The sequence below is a fragment of the Ursus maritimus genome, unplaced genomic scaffold (assembly GCF_017311325.1).
Source record: "Ursus maritimus isolate PB19 unplaced genomic scaffold, ASM1731132v1 scaffold_34, whole genome shotgun sequence".
NCBI classification, from domain to species: domain Eukaryota; kingdom Metazoa; phylum Chordata; class Mammalia; order Carnivora; family Ursidae; genus Ursus; species Ursus maritimus.
The window spans coordinates 438147-462621 of record NW_024426008.1 but is presented as its reverse complement, the minus strand read 5'-3'; the positions used below and the strand labels follow the sequence as shown (position 1 = coordinate 462621).

Here is a 24475-nt window from a genome sequence, read left to right as displayed (position 1 = left end):
TGTGGTGGAGTGGTATTCTGATGATAAATTAACACATTATATTTTAAATGTCTAGTTTTCAACAAAAATTTAAGACATACAAATAAATGAAAAAGTTTCAAAACTATATATGAAAGAGNGTAGAAACTGTCTCTGAGGAAGTCCAAACATTGGAATTACTAGATAAATACTTTTAAAAAAGATTTTATTTATTTATTTGAGAGAGAGAGCACGAGTGGAGGGGGCACAGAGAGAGAGGGAGAAGAGACTCCTCACTGAGCAGGGAGCCTGACACCAGGCTCTATTGCAGGACCCTAGGATCATGACCTGAGCTGAAGGCAGATGCTTAACCAACTGAGCCACCCAGGCGCCCCTAGACAAAGACTTTCAAAAAACTGTTTTAAATATATACAAATAACTAAAGAACACCATATCTAAAGAACTAAAATAAATGAGAACATGCAATGTAAATAAAGAATATAAATAGACAAAAATAATATATAGTTGATGAAAGAGCAAACTGAAATTCTGAAATTATGGAATTTGAAAACTTGAAATATTAAAGTACAATAATTGTAAATTCCCTAGAGGTCTCAATAGCAGATCTGAACATGTACGAGAATCGGCCAATTTTGAATGTAGACCTAATGAGATGATACAATCTGAGGACAGAAAGTAAAAATAGGGAAAATGAACAAAAAGCCTCAGTGACCTGTGGGACACAAGCAAACATCCAAATATAGCAACATCCACATGAGAGGAATAGGAGGGGGAGAGAACAGAAGGGGCAGAAAAACAGTGAATCTTGAAAGCAGCAAAAGGGAAGTGTCTTATCACTTCTAAAGGCTCCAAAATAAAGTCAGCAGTTGATTTGTCATCAGGAACCAGGGAGATCAGAAGGCAGGGGTATGACATATTTACAATGCTGAAAGGAAGGCCTATCAATCAAGACTTCAAAATTCAGCAACAGTGAAGAAGAAATTATGACATTCCCAAATAAACAAGGACTGGGAAAGTCTGCCAATAGTACACCTACCATATAAGAAATATTAACAGAGAAGTCATTCAGGTTGTAATGAGAATACATTAGATAATAACTCAAATCCACAAGAATAAAGAAAACGATGTAGGTAAAAGTTACTACACAGGTGAATATACAAAAGGCACTGCAAGTGTATTTTTTTTTGTATTTATTTTTCTCCTATATGATTTCAAGAAAACTGCATAAACCAGTAATTAGAGATCTCACACAATGTATAAAAAGGTAACTTAGATAATAACAGCACAAAGCAGAAGGGGATGGAACTATAGAGGAGGAAAGTTTTAGAATATTTTTGAAATTAAGTTGATATTCATCTGAACAAGACCGTCACAGTTAAGATGTTAAAAGTAATCAACAAGGTAACCACTAATAGAAAAAATGCGGTAAAGGCACAAGGTAATTAAAATGGTATACTAGGAAATATTAATTCAAAAGAAAAGAAGTAATAGTGAAGTTGAAAAACAAAAAGGACTTATTGCATACTGAAAAGAAATGTCTAAATGGAAGACATACCTGCTACTCATCAGTAACCACATTAAATGTTAGTGGCTAAAAACTTAAATTAGAAGGCAAAGACTGGCAGAATGGATTAAAAAAACATTATTCAATTGCATCCTGTCTGCTAGGCACACTTTACATTTTTTAAAAAGATTTTATTTATTTGAGAGAAACAGCAAGTGAGAGAACACAAGCAGGGGGAGGGGCAGAGGGAAAGGGAAAAGCAGACTCCCCATTGAGCAGGGAGCCCCATATGGGGCTCGATCCCAGGACTCTGGGATCATGACCAGAACCGAAGGCAGCCACTTAACCGACTGAGCCACCCAGGCACCTCCCATTTAAAGACACAATAGCTTGAAAGTAAGACTGGTGAAAAATATACTATGTAAGCAGTAACCAACAAAGCCCTGGACTGCCTATAGTAGGACTAGAGAAAATAGATTTTAAGACAAAAATAGAGAATAAGGACATTTTATAATGGTAAAAGTGTCAATACATGAAGATGATATAACAATTATAAACATACATATACCTAAAATACAAACACATGAAGCAAAAACTGAAAGAATTAAAAAGACAAGCGATTCAACAATAACAGAGATTTTAAAGCCCCACTTTCATAATGGATAGGACTACTAAATAGAAGACCAATATGGGAAAAGCACACTTAAACAATAGTATATCAACTAGACCAAGATGGATACAAAAATAGGTATCTACAAGAACACTCAGGCCAACACCCACAGCATACACATTCTTCTCAAGTACATATGGAACACTCTCCAGGACAGGTTATACATTAGGCCACAAAACAAGTCTCAATTCATTTTAAAAGTTAAAATTATATAAAGTACCTCCTATGACCAAAATAAAATGAAACAAGGAATCAATGAGAAGGGAAACTGGAAAGTTCAAAAATATGGGAAAATGAAACAACACACTCTAAATAAACCCCCAAAACATCAAAGAATACTAACAAGGGAATTATAAAATACTTTGACACAAATGAAAATGAAAACACAACATACACCAAAACTTATGAGATACAGCTTGCAGTGCTCATAGGGAAATTCATAGCTGTAGCACATTTAAAAGGATCTCAAATCGATAACTTAATTGTACACCTTATGGAACTAGAAAAAAGAAGTGTGAACTAAACGCAAAACTAGCAGAAGGAAAGAAGTAATAGAGATTAGAGCAAACAAAAAACAAGATAAAGAACAGAAAAACAACAGAATCAACTAAACAAAGCTGGTTCTTTGAAAAATCAACAGAATTGGTGAACCTTTAGGTAGAGCAAGAAAAAACACTCAAATTTACTAAAATAAGAAATGAAAGTGGGGGACATTACTACTGACATTTCAGAAACAAAAAGGACTATTAGAGGTACTATTAACAACCGTACACCGACAAATTAGATAACCTAGAGGAAAAGGACAAATTCCTAGAAACATACAAACTATTAAAGTTGACTCAAAAAGAAACAGAAAATCTGAACAGATCCATAGAAGGAGACTGAATAATTAAAAACCTCCCAATAAAGAAAAGCTTAGGACCAGACGGCTTCATCGACGAATTATACCAAATGTTTAAGAAGAATTAATACAAATCCTTCTCTAACTCTTCCAAAAAATAGAAAAGGGAACACTTCTTAACTTATTCTGAGTTACTCTGAACTAAAGCCAAAGAAATCACAAGAGGACTAAAGACCAATATTCTTTATGAATATAGATGCAAAACTCAACAAAATACTAGCAAACAGAATAGCAGTATATTAAAATGATTATACACCATGACCAAGTAGGATTTATCCCAGGAATGTGAAGGTGGTTCACCAAATTAAATCAATCTATGTAACATACTACAGTAATAGAATGAAGGAAATAAAACCACATGATCATCTCAGTTGATACATAGAAGCATTTGACAAAATCCAGTACCCTTTCATAATAATAAAAAAAAAAATCACTCAGGGGTGCCTGGGTAGCGCAGTGGTTAAGCATCTGCCTTCGGCTCAGGGCGTGATCCCAGCGTTCTGGGTTCGAGCCCCACATCAGGCTCCTCCGCTAGGAGCCTGCTTCTTCCTCTCCCACTCCCCCTGCTGTGTTCCCTCTCTCGCTGGCTGTCTCTCTCTGTCAAATAAATAAATAAATTCTTTAAAAAAAAAAAAAATCACTCAACAAAATAGGGATAAAAGGGAACTTTCTCAACACAATAAAAAGCACTTGCAGGGCATCTGGCTGGCTCAGTCACTAGCATGCGACTCTTGATCTCAGGGTTGTGAGTTTAAGAGCCCCATGTTGGGAGTAGAGTTTACTGGGGGAAAAAAGTACTTATGATAAACCCATAGCTAACATCATACACAACGCTAAAAGACAGGATGTTTTCTTCCAAAAATAAAAAAAAATATGATAAAGATGCCTGCTGTATCCAATTCCATTTATTATACTAGAAGTTCTAGCCCCAGCAAATAGGAAAGAAAAAGAAAGACATCAAAATTGGAAAGGAAAAACATAACTTGTATACGTGTACATATGTCTTGAATGTTAACAGCACTATTCACAACAGCCAGAAGACAGAAACAACCCAAATGTCCATCAGCCAATGAATAGATACACACAATGTTGTATATCCTTACAATGAAACGTTGAAAACATTATGCTAAGTGAAAGAAACAGTCACAAAGTCCACATATTGTACAATTTCATTTATTTTAAATGTGCAAACGAGACACCTCTCTAGTGACAAAGTCAGTGGATGCCTTTGGCTGGGGTGGGGTATGTTGGGATTAGGGGGGTGATGGCTAATGGTACAGAGGTTTTTGGGTTTTTTTTTATGTGATGAAAATATTCTAAAATTGATTGTGATGACTGTACAACACTGAATTGTATACTTTAGATGTATGAATTGTATGGTATGTGAATTATATCTTCATAAAACTAAAAAAGGACACTAAAAATAGGATTATTCAGATTTTCTTGTATCTATTAAAGAAATTGAATTTATTATTAAAAACCAGCTACAAAGAAATCCCAAGGCCAGGCCGCTTTATCGGTATATTTTCTCAAACATTTAAGGAAGAATAACAACAATCTTAAACCTCCAGAGAACAGAAAATGAGGACACACTTCCCATCTCATTTTATGAGAGCATAATATTGATGCCAAAACCTGACCGAGACATTACATGAAAGGAAAAGTTTGGGCCAATTATCTCTCCACTAATGCACATTCAAAAATATTAACTAAAATTTAACAAATTGAATCCAGAGACATATTAAATGATAGTATTTATGACCAGGTGGGAATTAGTTAAACATTGATAAATCAGTCAATATAATTCACCCCTTTAACAGAATTAAGGAAGAAAATTATATTATTATCTCACTAGATGTAGAAAAAGCACTTCACAAAGTATAACATCCATGTACAATTAAAAATTCAGAGGAAACCAAAAACAAAACCTCCTTATTCTAAGAAACAGTGTGTATAAAAATCCTAGTTAAATCCAGACTCAATGGTGAAATATTGAGTACTTTCTCCTTCAGGTGATGTATAAGAAAAGGATTTCTATTATCATCACTTGTATTCAACCTTGTACTAGAAAGACAAGAATAAGGCTTAAAAAGAAATTAAAGACATAAAGATTGGAAAGGAATAAGTAAAAATGTCTTTACTTGCAAAAGACATGATTGTGCATATTTAAAATCCAAGAATCTACAGGGGAACTTGGGTGGCGTCCGACCCTTAGTTTTGGCTCAGGTTGTGATCTCATGGTTGTGAGATCAAGCCCCAAGTCAGGCTCAGCATGGAGTCTGCTTGAGATTCTCTTTCTCCCTCCGCCCTTCCTGCTCATGCTCTCTCTTTCTTTCTCTAAAATCAATCAATCAATCTTTGGAAAAAAAAAAAAAAACCAAAGAATCTACAAATAAATTACTAGAATAAGTGAACTTAACAAAATGGCTTGGTAAAAGATCAGTATTAAAAAATCCAGTTTTTTAATAAACCAACGATAAATTAGAAAATGAAACATAAAAAACAATATTATTTATAATAGGGTCAAAACAGGGAGGCCTGGGTAGCTCAGTTGGTTGAGCATCCAAGTCTTGATTTAGGCTCAGGTCATGATCTCAGGGTCATGAGACTGAGCCCCGTGTCAGGCTCTGGGCTCAGCACAGAGTCCTCTTGCGGTTCTCTCTCTCCCTCTGCTCCTCCACCAGCTCAGGCACATGTGCACACTCTCAATAAATAAAACCTTAAAAAAACACTAAAACAAAATAAATCAAACACATAGGAATAAATCTAATGAAACATGTCAAAGACTTCACCTCTACTTTGAAAAACTAAACAACCAGAATTTCTGTGGAAACCGATGAAATTTCTATGAAAACACAAAGGACTATAAATTAGCCAATAAATTTTTTGAAGAAGTAAAACTTTAAAGACTTTACACTACTGTATTTCATGACTCAGTGTAATGCAACAGTAATTATGACATTGAAGTACTAGGAAAAAAATAATTGGATCAAAGGAAGAGAATACATAGTCTAGATATGGACCTACATATATATATGGTCACTTGATTGCCAACAGAGGCCCTGTTTTAATTCAGCGGACAGAGGATGGTCTTTTCGACAAACAGTGCTAGTGCAACTGGCTATCCACATGGAAATGTGAATCTTGACACTTACCTTATACCATACACAGAAACCATTCTAGGTGGATCAAGCTCAAATAATCAAGCATCTGCTAAGAACACAGGAGAATACTTGTGTGATCTTAGAGAAGAGAAAGATCTTTCAAAGAGACACACAAAGAACTATCTTTAAAGAAAACATTGATACTGACCTTTATGAAATTTAAGAACTTGGTTTACCAAAAGACATTACTCAAAAAAAAAAAGCCAAGCCACAGAATCCAAAAACAGTTGCAACATACACATCTGACAAATGAATTGTACTGATAATACAGAAAAAATTGACTAATCAATAATATAAAAGCAAGGATTCTAACTAAGAGAACTACTTTACATAAAAGAATATCTACATGGTCAAAACACAAATAATGGTACTGAAGTTAGTATTTATTACAGAAAAGCTGATTATTAATTTCAATGAGAGACCACTATACACCCACCAGGATGACTTAGATCAAAAAGCCTGACTGTAGCAAGTGTTGGTGAGAACTTGGTACAGCCCAAACACTGGCAGCATAAATTGGTTCGACCACTTTAGAAAGCTAATTGTGGTATATGATAAAGCTGAACAGATGCTTAGTCTATGGATCAGCCGTTCTATTTCTAGGTATAACCAAGGGAAGTGAAGATAGACCAACAGACACAAAGGAATGCTCACAGCAGCTTTATTCATAACAGTCCCCAAATGGGAAAATACAAGTGAAAAAACTCACCAGCACATGAGAGCAAACAAATAAATCACCATACAGTCATATAATGAAATTCTGCATAGCAATACAAAGGAAGTAGTGAAACACAGCAAGACTGATGATCTCAATGTTATATACAGAGAGACAAGCCAGACCTCCCCTTCCTTGTAAGAGTACAGATTATATGATTCCGTTTACATAATGTTCAAAAATGAAGTTATCCTATTTTTTTTTGACATGTGATATTAGAATAGTAGTTGTCTCTGCAGAGGAGAGCAGTAGTTACTACCTAGAAATCGGAAGGAGGGAAACTCTAGGAGTGATGGAAGTGTTCTTCATCTTAACCTGAGTGGTAAATTACGTCTGTACGTATGTGTATATACATGTAAAAATCCACCCAGTTCATACTTAAGAATGCATTTCACTAGTATTAAAACTGTACCTCAGTTAAAGAAATAAATAAAAAGGAAAAAAGAAAGAGTGCATACAAGAGAAAAATTAACAAAATTTTATACTTAATAATTTAGGAAGGCAGGAACATGTCTTTTACATTATCCCTTTGTATCTTTCCATAAGTTAAAAATTTCCCAAAATGTCACTAGTAAAAATGAAAGAACCTCGTCTGGCAGACAAACTGTGTCCAAAGACAAATGACAAAACATGGAAATATAGGTCACACGTCAGAAAAAGGGTTAATTCTTTAATAATTAAAGAGCCGTTAAAATTAGCGGAAAGGAGGAAGGCTGATTAACAACTACGCACACACACACACACACACACGCACACACACAAATGACTTAGAAATACACTAAATTGTGCACAGTCTCAGCTCTCACACACTTCTGGAACAGGGATCATCATCGTTCTGCCCTGTGCCAAGAAAAACTCCAGAGTCGTCTTGTCTTACTTCACCCCTTTCACATTCTGTTCGTACTTCCAAATTAAAAGGAAAACTGATTTTATTGCATGAATTTCTTCCCCATGTTCTATGTCAGAACTCAGATGAAACCAAACCCTTAAAGATGGCATCTAAGGACTTCTAGTGTTATATGCTTTTTGTCTGACACAAAATGCATACATTGAGGTTGTTAGGGTGGGCCCTAGCCCAATTTGTACAGGGGGAAGATGGGGTGAAGACACAGGGAAAAAGCCCTCCATAAGCAAAGAAAAGAGGCCTGGAACAGATTCTTCCCTCACAGCCCTCAGAAGGAACCAACCCTGTCCATTCCCTGATTTGGGACTTTCAGCCTTCACACTGTGAGAAAATAAATTTGTTGTGTAAGTCACCCAGTCTGTGGTACTTTATTATGAAAGCCCTAGCAAACTAATAATACACCTAGTCTAGTTCCAACATTTATCTCAATCTCTATCTCTTATTATTCCCTAGGAGGAATTCCAAAATGTAATATGCAAAGATTCTTACCGGACCTTGGATGCTTTGTTTAGGCCTTCATGTTGTTCCCTCAAAATGCAGTAACCTCCCTCTACTCTGCCCCAATTAAAATCCCACCCATTCTTCAGGACTGACACGATCCTTTTCAACTACCCACCTTTGACCAACTAAGCCTACGACATCAATCTGTCCTTTCTGTGACAAATTACAAACCCTGATGCCAATACAGCTCAAAAGATCGATGAATCAGCTAATGCCTTTAATTAGAACTTGTTTACCACGTATGAGGAAGAAATCTCCGCATTATTCCCAGCACCTCCTATATATTATCTTCCCCAAGCGGATTGTGCTTGCCCACAAGAATTTAGTCCTTCTTAAAAGCATACAGTCTGGAAATGATCCGGTCTTAAAGAGGAGGGGGCTAATTGACAACATTCTAGAGAAAACACAAGACAAGGGCTTCAGGAAAACTTCTTGGAGAGTCCTTCATTCAGAAGAACAGGCCTTTTTGTCATGCGTACAACAAGTATGCATAGGTTTCTAGGACAAAAGATAGTAACCGCTTGGGCTCTGCCTTGTGAGAAATGAGATGTTTTTCCGAGAAAGATAGAAATCCAAATTCTTTCAGTGGCCCAGTTCCATATAAAGAGGGAATACTCTTTTATTCAAAAACAGTTTGATGAGCAATCTCAACCAGAGAAGCTGAGGACAAGAAAATCGTATTGTTTCCTGCATGAGGAAACCAAAGCTGACTCGTGACAGGTCAAAAGTAAAGAGCCAGACCTCACATCCATTAGAACGGTCACTACCAATACAAGAGCAAGTGCTGGTGAAGATATGGAGTGACTGGAATCCCTGTGCACTGCTGGTGGGAATGTAAAATGGTGCAGCTATTGTGGAATGGAATGGTGGCTCCTCAAAAAATTAAACATAGAAGTACCACATGATCCAGCAATTCCACTTCCGGGTATATATATCCATTAGACTGGCAGTGTCTCGAAGAGGTATCTGCATACCTATGTTCATAGCAGCATTATTTGCCATAACCAAAAGGTGGAAGCAACTGAAGTGTCTATCACCTGATGAAGGGACAAATAAAACGTAGTATATACACACAATGCCGTATTATTCAGCCTATGAAGGAAATTCTGATACATGCTAAAACATGCATGAACTTTGAGGACTTTATATTAAGTGAAATAAGCCAGTCACAAAAAGACAAATACCATATGATTCCACATATACTAGTAGGGAAATTAACAGACAGAAAGTAGAATAGTGGTTGCCAGAGACTGACTGGCAGGAGGAATGGAGAGTGGTTGTTTCATGGGTATAGAGCTCTAGTTCTGCAAGATGAAGAATTCTGGAGATTGGGTGCATAGCAATATGAATGTACTTAACATTACTGATCTGTACAGTTAAAAAATGGCTATGATAAATTTTATGTTATGTGGATTTTACCACAATTAAAAATAAATGAAAACAAAGAAAAAGAAAGAAAAGAGCCAGGTGTTTTAGCTGTACAGGCTCCCGTAACAAAATACCATAGACTGGGTGGCTTAAATAGCAGACATTTCTTTCTTCACGGTTCTAGAGGCCAGAAGTCCAAGAGGAGAGTATCAGCATGGGTGGGTTCTGGTGATATTCTCTTCCTGGCTTACAGATGGCCACTTCTTGCTGTGTCCTCACATGCCCTTTGCCTGGTGCCTGTGTATGGAGAAACAGAGACAGATCTCTGTCTCTCTCTCTCTCTCTTCCTTTTCTTAAAAGACCATTAACCCTATTAGATTACTATCCTACCTTCATGACTTAACTTCATTCCCACCTAAAAGCTCTATTTCTAAATACAGTCACACTGGGGGTTAGGGATTCAACATATGAATTGGGGGGGGGGCATAATTCAGTTCATAGCCTCAGGTGAACGGAATGAGGACGCGGTTCTAAAGGTCAATCCAGAGAAGACAATGAGAAGATGATACGATGTAGTCAGGAATAGGAGGATGTGTTTAAAAAACTAAATGAAGTTTGGTTTGCTGTACAATAAAGTTACATAGTCAATTTTTTAATGTCGCATTCCCGACTAGATTGTGAACAATATTTGGAAGGAAAACCATCTGTATTGTTTAAACTTTAAGTATAGCGCATGTCACTTCCTTGGAGCATCTTGGCTGCTCAATAAACAGTTGTCAAAAAAGTGAGAGCACCAATAAAGTTAAAAAAAAAAAAAAGACGGCGGAAGGGGTAATGTCTGCAAAGCCTGAATGTTATTCTGAGGAACTGGGCATTTTATGGTGTGGGGTGCCAAGTCACTGAGGTGATTTACACATGGACGAGACATTACCTCACTAACATTTATATGAACTACCCACGTGGAATATGTGCTTCAGTAGGTGAAGAAAGAAGTGGGCAGGTTAGTAAAGAAGCTATTCCAGCAGTTCAGGTGCGAGACCATGAGATAGCAGTAGGAGGAATAAAGTAGAGGAATGCATTTAAAATACATTAGGTTTGACCATATAAAATTGCTGTTATCTTTGACAAACAGGAAAAGCAGGAAGACATGGTTACACACCAGATGTGCCAGGAGTTGAGACAGTGAGGACAAGAGAAGCCAGGATGTACTGCACTTTTGTGGCTTGGGTGTCTGGCTGACTGGGGACGTATCAGCTAATAGGGAAAGATGAGGGAAATTAGTTTGGGAAGGACTGTAAATGTTAACTTTTACTTTGAGTCAGTTGAGCGGGAGATGCCTTTTAGATACCTACACAGAGATGTTGAGTCAACTATGTCCAACACGACAGCTACTAGCCACGTGTAACTATTTAAAACAAATTAACAATTCGGTTCCTCAGTCACACTAGCTGCATTTCAAGCGCTCAACAGGCATACATGGGTAGTGGCCATCATTTGGGACAATGCAGATACGATTGTTTTCATCATCATAAAAAGTGCTGTTGGTGGGGCATCTGGGTGGCTTAGTTGGTTAAGTGTCTAACTCTTGATTTCAGCTCTGGTCATGATCTCAGGGTCATGAGATCAAGCCCCATGTAGGGTCCCACACTCAGCTGGGAGTCTGCTTGGGATTCTCTCTCCCTCTCACTCTACTTCTCCCCCTGCTTGCATGCTCTCTCAAAAAACAAAACAAAACAAAACAAAAAAAATAAACAAAAAATTTTTAAAAAGTGCTATTGGTCCCAGTGGGCTGCAGAGCCACACTTGTGGGAACTAGGAAAAACATCACTGTTGAAATCAGAGTGGGGATGAAATGAGTCAAGAGGACCATCTAGAAGAATAGTGAGAAGGAACAGAAACTTGTGATGAGGCACGTGAAAGGGCAAAAGAAAGATGACTCCATGAAAGAAACAGGCAGGATGGCAGCAGAGGCCATCACAGACACTAACACAGGAGACCTTCCAGAAGGACAGAGTAGGGGCAGAGTCAGGCACTGCAGACAGGTCTGTGAGGTAAGGACAAGGCAAGACCCACTGGACTTGACTGTAGTTAGGTCACTGGTGAGTGCCGGTCACAGGCATATGAGAAGAGACACCAAAGTGTCATGCAGTAGACTACAATGTGAATGGAAAGTGTGGTAGCATTTGCTAGAGAACAGAACTTTAAGCTCTCTGCTGAACAACTTGTTCAAGACAGGTATTGAGAGAAATATTTACACAGAGCTATTTTCAGGACATGAATGTACCAGCTATTCATGCTGACCTCCAGTTAGTCTAAGTATTATCTCTGGATCTTTCAGAATGATCAGAAAAAGGTCTACTACTTCTGTTTTATTTACATGGATAACTGTATTAACGAAAGCCCTACTCTGGCAATGCGCCCCTTACTTCCACTGAGGACAAAGTGGAAACAACATTTTACAATGATTTCCAGGTTGTTACTGGAAAGATCTTCACCTACCTGAAGACCAACAAAGACATTCTCCCTGACTTTCGTGACTGTAGATTCCATGAGGAAGGTTTAAGATTCTCATCAATGCAAATCCTGAAACAAATATTGTCTGACTCTCTGCCATGGCTATCAGAAAGGCCAGGAAGAAATCCGCACCTGCCCTTCGGAAAATCTGTAACTTCACAGGACTGCATCTATCCACCTGCCAACTGTGCTGTACTACTCACCTGCTTTTCTCTACGTTCCTTGAATGGTTTTGATCCATTTCAATTTCTACTTTTCTATGTTAATCAACCACCTATAAAATCCATTATGAAAAAAGGTGTATACAAATAACTCACCTGAGATGTGTTCATTTTCTGCTGTTGTTGGGAGAGTACAGAGAACTGTGACAGATATGCTGGGGATAAGGAAAGAGGAATGCAATTATGAGAGGTCTGGTGAGCTTCCACCAGTTGCCTAAAAATCTCACCGCACCAGCTGGGGAAAAGGCCTCCCTATGGAAAAATGTTCTGTTGACCCTGGAGAAGGGGCAGGAAGCACCACATAGAGACAGCACTCCCAGAATATGTAATACATCTCTAATATGATCACGTGGAAATAATCCTGCTGTTTTTCACTGGTGACTATAACTTATTTCCTATTAATTTTTAAAATGTATGTCCCCCTCTAACTAACAAAAAATTAGAAGAGGGTAATATTAATATCCTATTATTTATACTTTGAGTTAGAAAATCAACAGAAAACTGCGGAAAAAAAGATCCTTAGTGCCAAAATATTTTAAAACCATTTTGTTCTTTTGGTAAGACTTTTGATGAGACACTTCTAGCGACTTATGTGTGATAGAATGAACTGCACTGTGCTTTGCTCCTAGCTCTGTCCTCGGTGACCAGGGGACACACACCTCAAGCTCTATTTTTTTTTAAAGTTTCAAAAAAGTCAGAGATAGAAATCCCCTCCATTACTGTCATTTTACAATTCTGTATGTTCAGGATAAAGGAAGCCTCCGCCTAGCTCTAGATGCCACTTGTGATAGACAATGTGAGAGTGGCTCAGCATCTGGAAAGAGGGAAAAATGAGGAAAATGGGGGAGCTGTTTAAGAAGGACTGAGACTGAATTTCCTTGGCTCTGGCTGTGGCTTTTCCTGTATGGCCTGATAGTCACCCATCTCTTTCAATCCCAGCTCACCACCTTCTGCAAGCTGGTCCAGGTGACATCACCAAGTCCGGCTCTTTCTGGACAAGGTAATTAAGAACTGCTTCTGGCGGAGCAAATTAGGACCCACTCTTTTCTGGGTTCTTCCGCATGTTCTGAGGCTCTGGTGAGGGTGGTTCCTGTCGGATGAGCTCTTCTTCCCGGTGGGACTCCTGTACCCAGGGCTCCTCTCCTGTCTCCCACACAAGAGCTACTTTGTTCCAGACGTTGAGACTTAGGCCTAGGAAACAAATTCCTTTTAGTTGAAACTTTCGAGAGCAAAGTTTCTCAACTTCAGCAATGCTGACATTTCGGGCTGCATAATTCTTTGTCACGTGGGGCCTGTCCTGTGCATTGTAGGATGTCTAGCAGCATTTCTGGCCTTTACCCACCAGACACTAGTAGCACTCCTCCTTTGTGGTGACAACCCAAATCATCTCCAGCCAGTTCCGAAAGTCTTCTGGAGAGCAAAATCATCCTGGTTTGGAAGCACTGGTGTAGGGCCTCAAAAATTCATTAGAATGCTCACCCATTACTGTAGCCACTAGCCACATCCCACTATTTAACATTTGAAATGTGGCTACCACATGTTGAATAATGTTTTGTATATATTGAGATAAACAGCATGTTCTTAAAACTAACTTCTCATGTTTTAGTTTTTTGGGTTTTTTTTAAGATTTTATTTATTTATTTGACAGAGAGAGCACAAGCAAGGGGAGGGGAAGAGGAGAAGCAGGCTCCCCGCTGAGCAGGTAGCCTGATGCGGGACTCGATCACAGGACCCTGAGATCATGATCTGAGCCAAAGAAAGAGGCTTAACCGACTGAGCCACCCAGGCACCCCACGCGTTTTAGTTTTTAATGTGGCTACTAGAACATTTAAAATTACATATGTGGCTCACCTTATCTCCTAGACAACACTGCACTGCAATATCAGACTGTGCCTTCAGAAGACAGAGACAGCTTAGACAGCACAGCAAGTGCCAGGAGGCTCAGTCTTACCCCGCTGCGGAGACATGCCAGAAACCCTGGAATAGACACACCTGCCACAGAGTGACATTTGGCTCATGTTGACTCTATAATCATAGTCCTGAGAATATGGGGGGGTGGGGACGTCACTCTAGTAGTGCTGTGAAGGCTGCAATGCTGGGTTTTAGGTAGGCAGGATATTAGGAATAGCTGAACCTGGGAGCAAAGTATAGCTGTATTTACATCCTGGCTGCCTCACCTTTTTGACCTTCAATCTGTAATGTCATTCTTTTGAGTCCATTTTCTTTCTTTTTCTTTCTTTCCTCTCTCTCTCTCTCCCCCTTTTCTTTTCTTTTCTTTTTTCTTTTCTTTAAATTATATGGTTAATACTATGCAAAGAGCCCAGATGTCCATCAACAGATGAATGGATAAAGCAAATGTGGTGTGTACACACACACACACACAATGGACTATAACTCAACCATCAAAAAGGATGAAATCTTGCCATTTCCAATGACATGGATGGAAGTAGAGGGTATTATGCTAAGCGAAGTAACTCAGAAAAAGACAATTATCGTATGATTTCACTCATATGTAGAATTTAAGAAACAAAACAGGATCACAGGGGAAGGGAGGGAAAAGTAAAATAAGAAATCAGAGATGGAGACAAACCATTAGAGACTCTTAACTACAGGAAACAAACAGGGTTGTTAGAGGGAAGGTGGGTGGCGCGATGGGGTAACCGGGCAGTGGACATTAAGGGGGGGGCACATGATGTAATGAGCACTGGGTGTGGTATGCAGTTGACCACTAAACTCCACCTCTGAAACTAACAATACATTATATGATAATTAATTGAATTAAAATAAAATTAAAAAAAATAAAATTATATGGTTATACCTATAAATAGGGTGGCTGTAAAGATTAAGTTAAATACTAAATAAAAAAAGAACAAAGTGTATTCCATTATGATGGGAGCCAACACTACGTGTTGGCTTATACCTTGTACCTATTAGTGCTTACTCACTAGCACTTAGTTAAATGCTTTATAGATGACAACTTACCTCTTTCTGAACAACGCCTCCAAGTTTTTACTAATATCCTTATTTTCAGATGAGAACCTGACTTATGCCCAAGTGACAAAGGAGGAATTACCCGATCTTTCTGGCTTTTAAGCTCAAGGCCAGGGCGCGCTTTATGCCAGGTTCACGGTCAATATCCAATATCCTACACGTGCACTACCCTCCCGCCGCCAGCTCGAGATCTTCCCAGGGCCGGCTGCAGTCAGCGCCCGCACTCCAGTCCACAGGGAACATCTTCCTGAAGCACTCGTCCCATCTGGGCCCCTGGAGCCCGCGGGGCTCGGCCCCGTCCCCAACCGCCTTTGCCAAATCTAGATTCTCGCCCGGCTCCGGCATCAGCGGCGGGGCTCCCGCCTTGGGGAGAGCGGGGAGTTCCCGAGACGTCCGGGTCCCTTCCTCTGGCCATAAGCCCACCCCGCCCCCGCCAGGCGTGCTGAGGCCCAGGAACCCCCGCCCCCGCCCCTCTCACCTGAGGGCAAACCGGCCGCACCCCTACGGCCGGAGAGAGCGGAAGCAGGGAAGTGGGGTTGACTGCACATGCGCAGGGAAAAGTCCAGGATATCCGTTCCTAGAAGGCAGCGCGGTGAGCCAGGGCATTCAGGACTACATTTCCCATGAAAACACCGCGACTCCTGGCGGATTTGGAGTGTGTTGGAGCCGCCGTGGGGGCGGGGAGGCCGGGGTAAAAGAGGGCGTGATAAGATTAACAGTGTGTATTAATATATGGAGCCCAGATTCTACCAAAACCCCAGAGGTCATGGGTTAAACTTTGACCTAAGATGAAATACAATATGTGGTCATGGATCAGATCCTGGTTGGAGAAAACAAGAAGACATTTAAGAACTGGGGAAATTGGTATATGGATTGGATATTAGAAATAATAAGGGAAGTTATTGTTATTTTTGTTAATTGTGGTAATAACATTGGGATTATGCAGGGACGTTTGCTTTTTTAAGCGATGTATACTAAAATACTTAGCATTATATTACATATTTGTAATTGAAAAAAATAACAACTAGAAAAAGCAAATATAGCAACATGTTGAGGATTTCTACCTCTAGTATATGGATATGCTCCTTTTACTATTTTCTACTTCTCTATGCATTTGGAAGTTTTGTAATATAAAGTTTATAAAGGGAACATTTTGACCTGTTTTTTCAAAAGTGTGCTTTTTTTTTTTTTTTTTTTTAATTTATCTGACAGAGAGACAGCCAACGAGAGAGGGAACACAAGCAGGGGGGTAGTGGGAGAGGAAGAAGCAGGCTCCCAGCGGAGGAGCCAGATGTGGGACTCCATCCTGGAACGCTGGAATCACGCCCAGACCCGAAGCAGACCCTTAACGACTGCGCCATCCAGGTGCCCCTCAAAAGCGTGTGTTTTAATTCAGAACTGCCAAAAGAAGAAAAAAATATATGTGTCAAATAACAAATCTAAAACTGTAACAAGTTTGATGTCCTTTACTCAAGGGAAAACAAACCATAGAGCACTCTTCTGAGGGATTTTGGGCAAGAGCAAATTTTATTAATAGAGATTTCCTTAAAAGGCAAAGTAAAAGTTGCCTTATAAGGGTAAAGTCAGCTAGCTAAAGCTGAATTGTGATGGGCATATGTTAGGTGTCTTTGACAATGAGAAGGGTACCGTTAGATCAGGCTGACTTAGGTTCACATTTGTGACTTGGGCCCCCATTTTGTGGGTACACATATACAATTATCTTTACCACATGTAAGCAGCTTTTGTGAATAAAACTATATAAAAATATAACAAATGCCAGGAAATGGAGCCTATCATTAACATGAAAGAGTAATATCTATGATCCTCAGAGTTTATCTTTAGAAAAAAAGAAAAAGAAAAAGTAAGTTGTTCAATCTTCCATAAGTAATACCTGAAAGTACACACAACTCAATAAAAAACCCCCACAATTATCATGCAAATTATGCATCTTCTAGGGACAAACTTACATTTGCACACTTCTGAAATTAGGAACCAAATTAGGAAGATCAACACATTTTGACTCTTTGTGTGTTTGTGTTTATACATACAAAACGTATGTATATATATATAACATATATTTATTATTAAATATATTAATATTTATATTAATATAATAATATAATATAATAATAAATATATAAACACACTTTTCTTGGTTGTTATTTTGTAACATAGATTATTTTATATGGCAGTGATAAAAAGAGAGTTTTGATTAGCAAGAAAAAAAGAAAGACAAATGATGCCAGTTAAGTTATTGCAACTTATGTGAATCAGGGTATAAAACTTTATTCTGGTGACACTTAAGAAACTTCAATAAATACCAGTTTTCTAGATGAAAAGTTTATAATTAATTAAAGTTCCAATCAGAAGTCTAAATAAGATTTCTATGTGTGTTTTTTCTCTTTGACATTTATATATTTCGTTTGTTAAACGAAAAATTCCAACTTTAATGCCAATAAAAACTTTTAGTAACGATCAAAAGAAAACTGAAAATGCATAGCAATGTATCTATATTAACATGTATGCTATTGCTAAAATATTTAAAAACTGATCCTGGTGCAAGACAAGTTCAAGTCCAAGAAGAAAAGAAAGTGAGAAGGGGGCTTAAAGTAGGGGAAGGAGAACATTCAATAATTTTGTTAGAACAATGAGGTAGGCACTGGAACATAGCAAGGCCATATCCATGGAATTAACATTACAATAAATAACTTTCATAGTGATTCAAGTATAAACAATTAAAAGACAATTTGTAGGATTTTAAAATTTAAATGTCTAAAGTTCCTGAGTTCTTAAAGAATACAATTGTTTTCAATATAAGGCCTCTCAGCTCCTTTCTAGGAAACCCTACCTCCTCACTCCTATCCCACGTCTGAGACCCTGCTCCACACCTGAGAAAAACTGGCCTGCGTGTGCCGAGATGGGCCACAGACCCGTCCCCCCCAACCCTGCCCTGAACCAGTGCTGTCAATGCAGGTGCAGCACCAGGACAGTTACTAATACATACTTGCAGAGGGATGCTTTGAGGATGTAAAACATACTGTTTCTCCTTAAAGTATCCTTCACCAGCTTAGCATTCATCTGTAGATCTTGCCTGATTCCATTATTACTCTGGTGCTCTAATGGTGATTTTTAATTTCCCTCATTAGTCTGAGAAAGCATAAAGCAGCCTGTGACGTCTGGGAGGTGGCCTGACACTTAGAGACAGCTGGCTGTGAGTGAAAGCTGCCCTGGTGTTCATCGCTAAACGGTGGTGTTTTCTTGCTGGATGTAAACAATTTCACTGAACACAAGCAGACAAGGTCATTTTGTGAGCATTAGGATGTAACACAAACAACGTCATTGTTTTATACGAGTAAAGACAAAAACAAGGTTGCTCTGCCACTCTCAAATACCAAGCATCCCCCTCTCAGCTGATACAAGTAACTATTGCTTTTTTTTTTTTTTTAACAACACCCAATCATGAGCAAATTGAACAGCTTTGGAACCAAAGCAAAATGAACTAAAGCTCAAATCCTATAATTCCTTTCTAACACCCTCTTACTGAAACCCTTTATCATTCCCATGAAATGTGTGCTCTATCTCATTGCAATGACTATTAAAATCTAAATTGTTCAATTTGCATGTGCGGTCTGATGGTATTTGGCTGAATTACATTGACATCTTCTATAGTTATTGATTGGCATTCTGCAAGGAAGATTTGTCCCTTCTCCCCTATGTACTTATTTATTCAATCATTTGTTTTTATCTGTATGGACACATGGAGATTTATTTCACTCTTTGGGCTACAATCCATTAGTATATTTATTATTTTACTGAATATGTGCCATCTTTGGTCTTTGGAAGCTCTTTCAGGCTGGTTCTGTGCCCTTTTTTTTTTTCTTTAAATAGGCTTTTTTTTTTTTTGTAGGACAGTTTTAGACTCACAACAAAATTCTGTAGAAAATATAAAGAGTTCCTATATACTTCTCGCCTCCACACATGTACAGCCTTCCCCACTACAAACATCCTGCACCAATGTGTGGTACATTTATTCCACTTGATGAACCTACAGTGATATATCATTATTATCCCAAATCCACAGTTTACATTAGAATTCACTCTTGATATTATACATTCTATAGGTTTTGACAAATGCATCCAACATTAAAGTATCATACAGAATAGTTTCATTGCCTTAGAAATCCTTTGTGCTCTTCCTGTTCATCCTTGCCTCCCCTCTAACTCTTGGTAACCACTGAATTTTTTTCTATCTCTGTAGTTTTGCCTTTCTCAGAATTTCATTATATTTGAAATCACGGTGTGAAGCCTTTTCAGATTGGCTTCTTTGACTTAGTAAGGTGCGTTTAAAGTTCCTCCATGTTGTTCCATGACTTGACAGCGCATTTCTTTTTAGCACTGAATAATCTACTGTCTGGATGTACCACAGTTTATTTATTCATTCACCTATTGAAGGACATCTTGCTTACTTCCAAGTATTGAAAATTATGAATAAAGCAGTTATAAACATCCATGTGCAAGCTTCTGCATGGACTTAAGTTTTCAACTCATTTGGGTGAAAACCAAGGAGCATGATTGCTGGATCAAACGTAATGAGTGTGTATAGTTTGTAAGAAATTGCCAAACTGTCTTCCAAAATGGCTGAACCAATTTGCATTCTCACCAGCAATGTTGCTACACATCCTCACTAGCATTTGGTGCTGTCAGTGTTCTGGATTTGGCCATTCTAATAGTTATGTAGTGGTGTTTATTGTTGTTTTAATTTTCAACTCCTTAATAACATAGGATGTTAAGCATCTTTTTTTTTTTTTTAGATTTATTTATTTGTTTGAGACACAGAGTAAGCCTGTGAGCAGGGGGAGGGGCAGAGGGACAGGGAGAGAGAATCTCAAGCAGACTCCCCGCTGATTGTTGAGTCCCACACGGGGCTCAATCTCAGGACCCTGAGATCATGACCTGAGCCAAAATCAAGAATTGGCTGCTTAACTGACTGAGCCACGCAGGTACCCCTTGAGTATCTTTTCTTATACTTACTCTATATTTTCTTTGGTGAGGTATCTATTCAGATATTTTGCCCATTGTTTCATCAGGTTGTTGGTTTTCTCATTGTTGAGTTTTAAGAGTTCTTTGTATATTTTATTTTATTCTTTCTTTCTTTATTTTATTTTATTTTTGAAATTATGTGCAATTAGCCAACATATAGTACATCATTAGATTTTGATGTAGTGTTCAACTATTCATTAGTTGCATATAACACCCAGTGCTCATCACAACACATTCCCTCCTTAATACCCATCGCCAGGTTACTACCTCCCCCCACCCCCTCTCCCGTCTGTAATCCTCAGTTTGGTTCCCAAAGTCCAGAATTTCTCATGGTTTGTCTCCCTCTCTGATTTTTCCTATTCAGTTTTCCTTCCCTTCCCCTGTTGTCCTCTGTGCTATTCCTTATGTTTCACATATGAGTGAAATCATATGATAATTGTCTTTCTCTGCTTGACTTATTTCACTTAGCATAATCTGCCCCAGTTCCATCCATGTCGATGCAAATGGTAGGCATTCATCCTTTCTGATGGCTGAGTAATATTTCGTTGTATATATGAACCACATCTTCTTTATCAATTCACCTCTTGGCTCCTTCCACAATTTGGCTACTGTGGTCAATGCTACTATGAACATTGGGGTGCATGTGCCCCTTCTTTTCACTACATATGTATATTTGGGGTAAATACCTAGCAGTGCAATTGCCAGGTCGTAGGGTAGCTCTATTTTTAACGTCTTGAAGAACCTCCAATTGTTTTTCAGAGTGGCTGTACCAAGTTTGCATTCCCAGCAACAGTGTAAGAGGATTCCTCTTTCTCCACATCTTCACCAACACTTGTTGTTTCCTGTCCCGTTAATTTTTGCCATTCTAACTGGTGTAAGGTGGTATCTCATTGTAGTTTTGATTTGTATTTCCCTAATGGCTAGTGATGTTGAGCATTTTTGCATGTGTCTGTTGACCATTTGTATATCTTCTTTGGAGAAGTGTCTGTTCATGTCTTCTGCCCATTTTTTGACTGGATTATTTGTTTTTTAGGTGTTGAGTTTGATAAGTTCTTTATAGATCTTGGATACCAGCCCTTAATCTGTAGTGTCATTTGCAAATATCCTCCCATTCCATGGGATGCCTCTTTGTGTTTTTTTGACTGTTTCCTTGGCTGTGCAGAAGCTTTTAATCTTGATGAAGTCCCAAAAGTTCATTTTTACTTTTGTTTCCCATGCCTTTAAAGATGTGTTTGCAAGAAGTTGCTGTGTCCAAGGTTGAAGAGATTACTGCCTGTGTTCTCCTCTAGGATTTTGGTAGATTCCTGTCTCACATTTAGGTCTTTCATCCATTTTGAGTTTATCTTTGTGTATGGTGTAAGAGAATGGTCCAGTTTCATTCTTCTGCATGTGGCTGTCCAGTTTTCCCAGCATCATTTATTGAAGAGACTGTCTTTTTTCCATTAGATATTCTTTCCTGATTTGTCGAAGATTAGTTGACCATAGAATTGAAGGTCCATTTCTGGGGGTCTCTCGTCTGTTTCATTGATCTATGTGTCTGTTTCTGTGTCAGTACCATGCTGTCTTGGTGATCACAGCTTTGTAACATAGAAGTCAGGCATCATGATGCCCCAGCTTTGGTTTTCTTTTTCAACAATCCCCTGGCGATTCAGGGTCTTTTCTGTTCCATACAAATTTTAGGATTGTTTGTTCCAGCTCTGTGAAAAATGTCAGTGGTATTTTGATAGAGATTGCACTGAAAGTGTAGATTGTTTATTCTTCCAATCCAACAATATGGAATGTTTTTCCATCTCTCTGTGTTTTCCTCAATTTCTTTCATAAGTGTTCTGTAGTTTCTAGAGTGTAGGTCCTTTACCTCTTTGGTTAGGTTTATTCCTAGGTATCTTAGGGGTTTTGGTGCAATTGTAAATGTGATCGATTCCTTAATTTCTCTTTCTTCAGTCACATTGTTAGTGTACAGAAATGCAACTGATTTCTGCTCATTGATTTTGTATTGTCACGTTGCTGAATTTTTGTATGAGTTCTAGTAATTTGGGGATGATTTGTATATTTTAGATACCAGTCCTTTATCAGATATGTCTCTTGTAAATTTTTTTCCTAGTGTGACTTGTCTCCTCATCATTTTGACAGTGCCTTTGCAAAGCAGAAAATTTTAATTTTAATGAAGTCCAGTTTATCAATTATTACTTTTATGAATCATGATGTCTTTGGTGTTATACATAAAAAGTTATTGCCAAACCCAAGATTATCTAGATTTTCTCTTATGTTATCTTTGCACTCTACATTTACGCTTATGATCCATTTCAAGTTAATATTTGTAAAGGATGTAAAGTCCTGATACTTCCTTTTGCATGTGGACATCCAGTGGTTTCAACACCATTTATTGAAAAATCTGTCATTCTCCATTGTGTTACTTTTGTTCATTTTTCAAAGATCACTTGACTATATTTGTGTGGGTCTATTTCTGGGCTTTCTATTTTGTTCCATTGATCTATTAGTCTCTTCTTTCAAGATTCTTTCTACCACATTATCTTGATTACAGTAGCTTTATAGTAAGTCTTGAAGTTGGTAGTATCAGTCCTCTGACTTTGTTTTTCTCTTTCAATAGTATGTTGGCTAGTCTGGGTCTTTTGCCTTACATTTAGAATCAGTTTGTTTGTACCCATAAAATATTTCTTTTTTTTTTTTAAGATTTTATTTATTTATTTGACAGAGAGACAGCCAGCGAGAGAGGGAACACAGGCAGGAGGAGTGGGAGAGGAAGAAGCAGGCTCCCAGCGGAGGAAACTGATGTGGGGCTCGATCCCAGGATTCTGGGATCACATTCCTGAGCAGAAGGCAGACGCTTAAGGACTGAGCCACCCAGGCACCCCTCCATAAAATATTTCTGGTATTTTGATTGGGATTACATTTAATCCATTGAATCTATACATCAAATTGGGAAGAACTGACATCCTGGCAATATTGAGACTTCCTACTCATAAATATGGAATACCTCTCCATTTGTCTAGTTATTCTTTTATTTCTTTCATCCAAGTTTTATAGTTTTCCTCATATAGCTCTTATACATTTTTTTGTTAGAATTCAGGTTTTTCATTTTGGGGCAGTGCTGCTGTAAATAGTATTACGGTTTTAATTTCAAATACCACTTGTTTATTGCTGGCATATAGGAAAATAATTGGCATTTGTATACATCCTTGTAGCCTGCAACCTTGTTATAGTTGGTTATTAGTTCCAGCAGTTTTGTTATTCATCCTTTCAGATTTTCTACATAGGCAATCACATCATCTGTTAACAAAGATGGCTTTCTTTCTTTTTTTCCAATCGCTAAGTTTTATTTCCTTTTCTTGTCTTATTGTATTAGTAAGACTTTCAGTATTATGTTGATTTAATTTCTTTATTGATTTAATTTCTTTAATACATATAGCCCTATTTTTTCTTTTTTTAAAGATTTTATTTATTTATTTATTTATTTGAGAGAGAGAAGAGAGAATGAGTGGGGAGGTGGGACAGAGGGTGAGGGAGAAGCACACTCCCTGCTCAGCAAGGAGCCCTGGGATCATCACCTGAACTGAAGGCAGAGGATTAACTGACTGAGACACCGAGGTGCCCCTAGATTGTCTATTTTTTCTTGTGTGAGTTTTGGTGCATTCTGTCTTTTGAGGAATTGGTTCATTTCATCTAGGTTATCACATTTGTGGCCATAAAGTTTATAGTATTCCTTTATTACCTTTTTAGTGTCCACAGGATCTGTAGTGATGTCCTAACTTTCATTTCTGATATTAGTAACTTGTGTCTTTTCTCTTTTTCTTTGGACTGGGTAGAGGTTAATCAGTTTTATCTTTTAAAAGAATCAGATTTTGGTTTCATTGTTTTTCTCTATTGGCTTCCCGTTTTCAATTTCATTGCTTTCTGTCCTAGTTAACATTTTTCTTTTGCTTACTTTGGATTTGTTCTCTTTTCTGGTTTTCTAAGGTGGAATCTTAGATGATTGATTTTAAAG

General features: G+C 38.1%; 1 protein-coding gene across 1 annotated transcript in view; it reads right to left on the bottom strand.

Moving 5' to 3' along the window:
• Positions 1 to 24475, bottom strand: part of ZNF782 (zinc finger protein 782) — a 104279-nt gene that overhangs the window by 11155 nt on the left and 68649 nt on the right. The window contains 1 exon segment of the mRNA XM_008711816.2: positions 19469 to 19477. Coding sequence (XP_008710038.2) covers positions 19469 to 19477 — 9 coding nt within the window.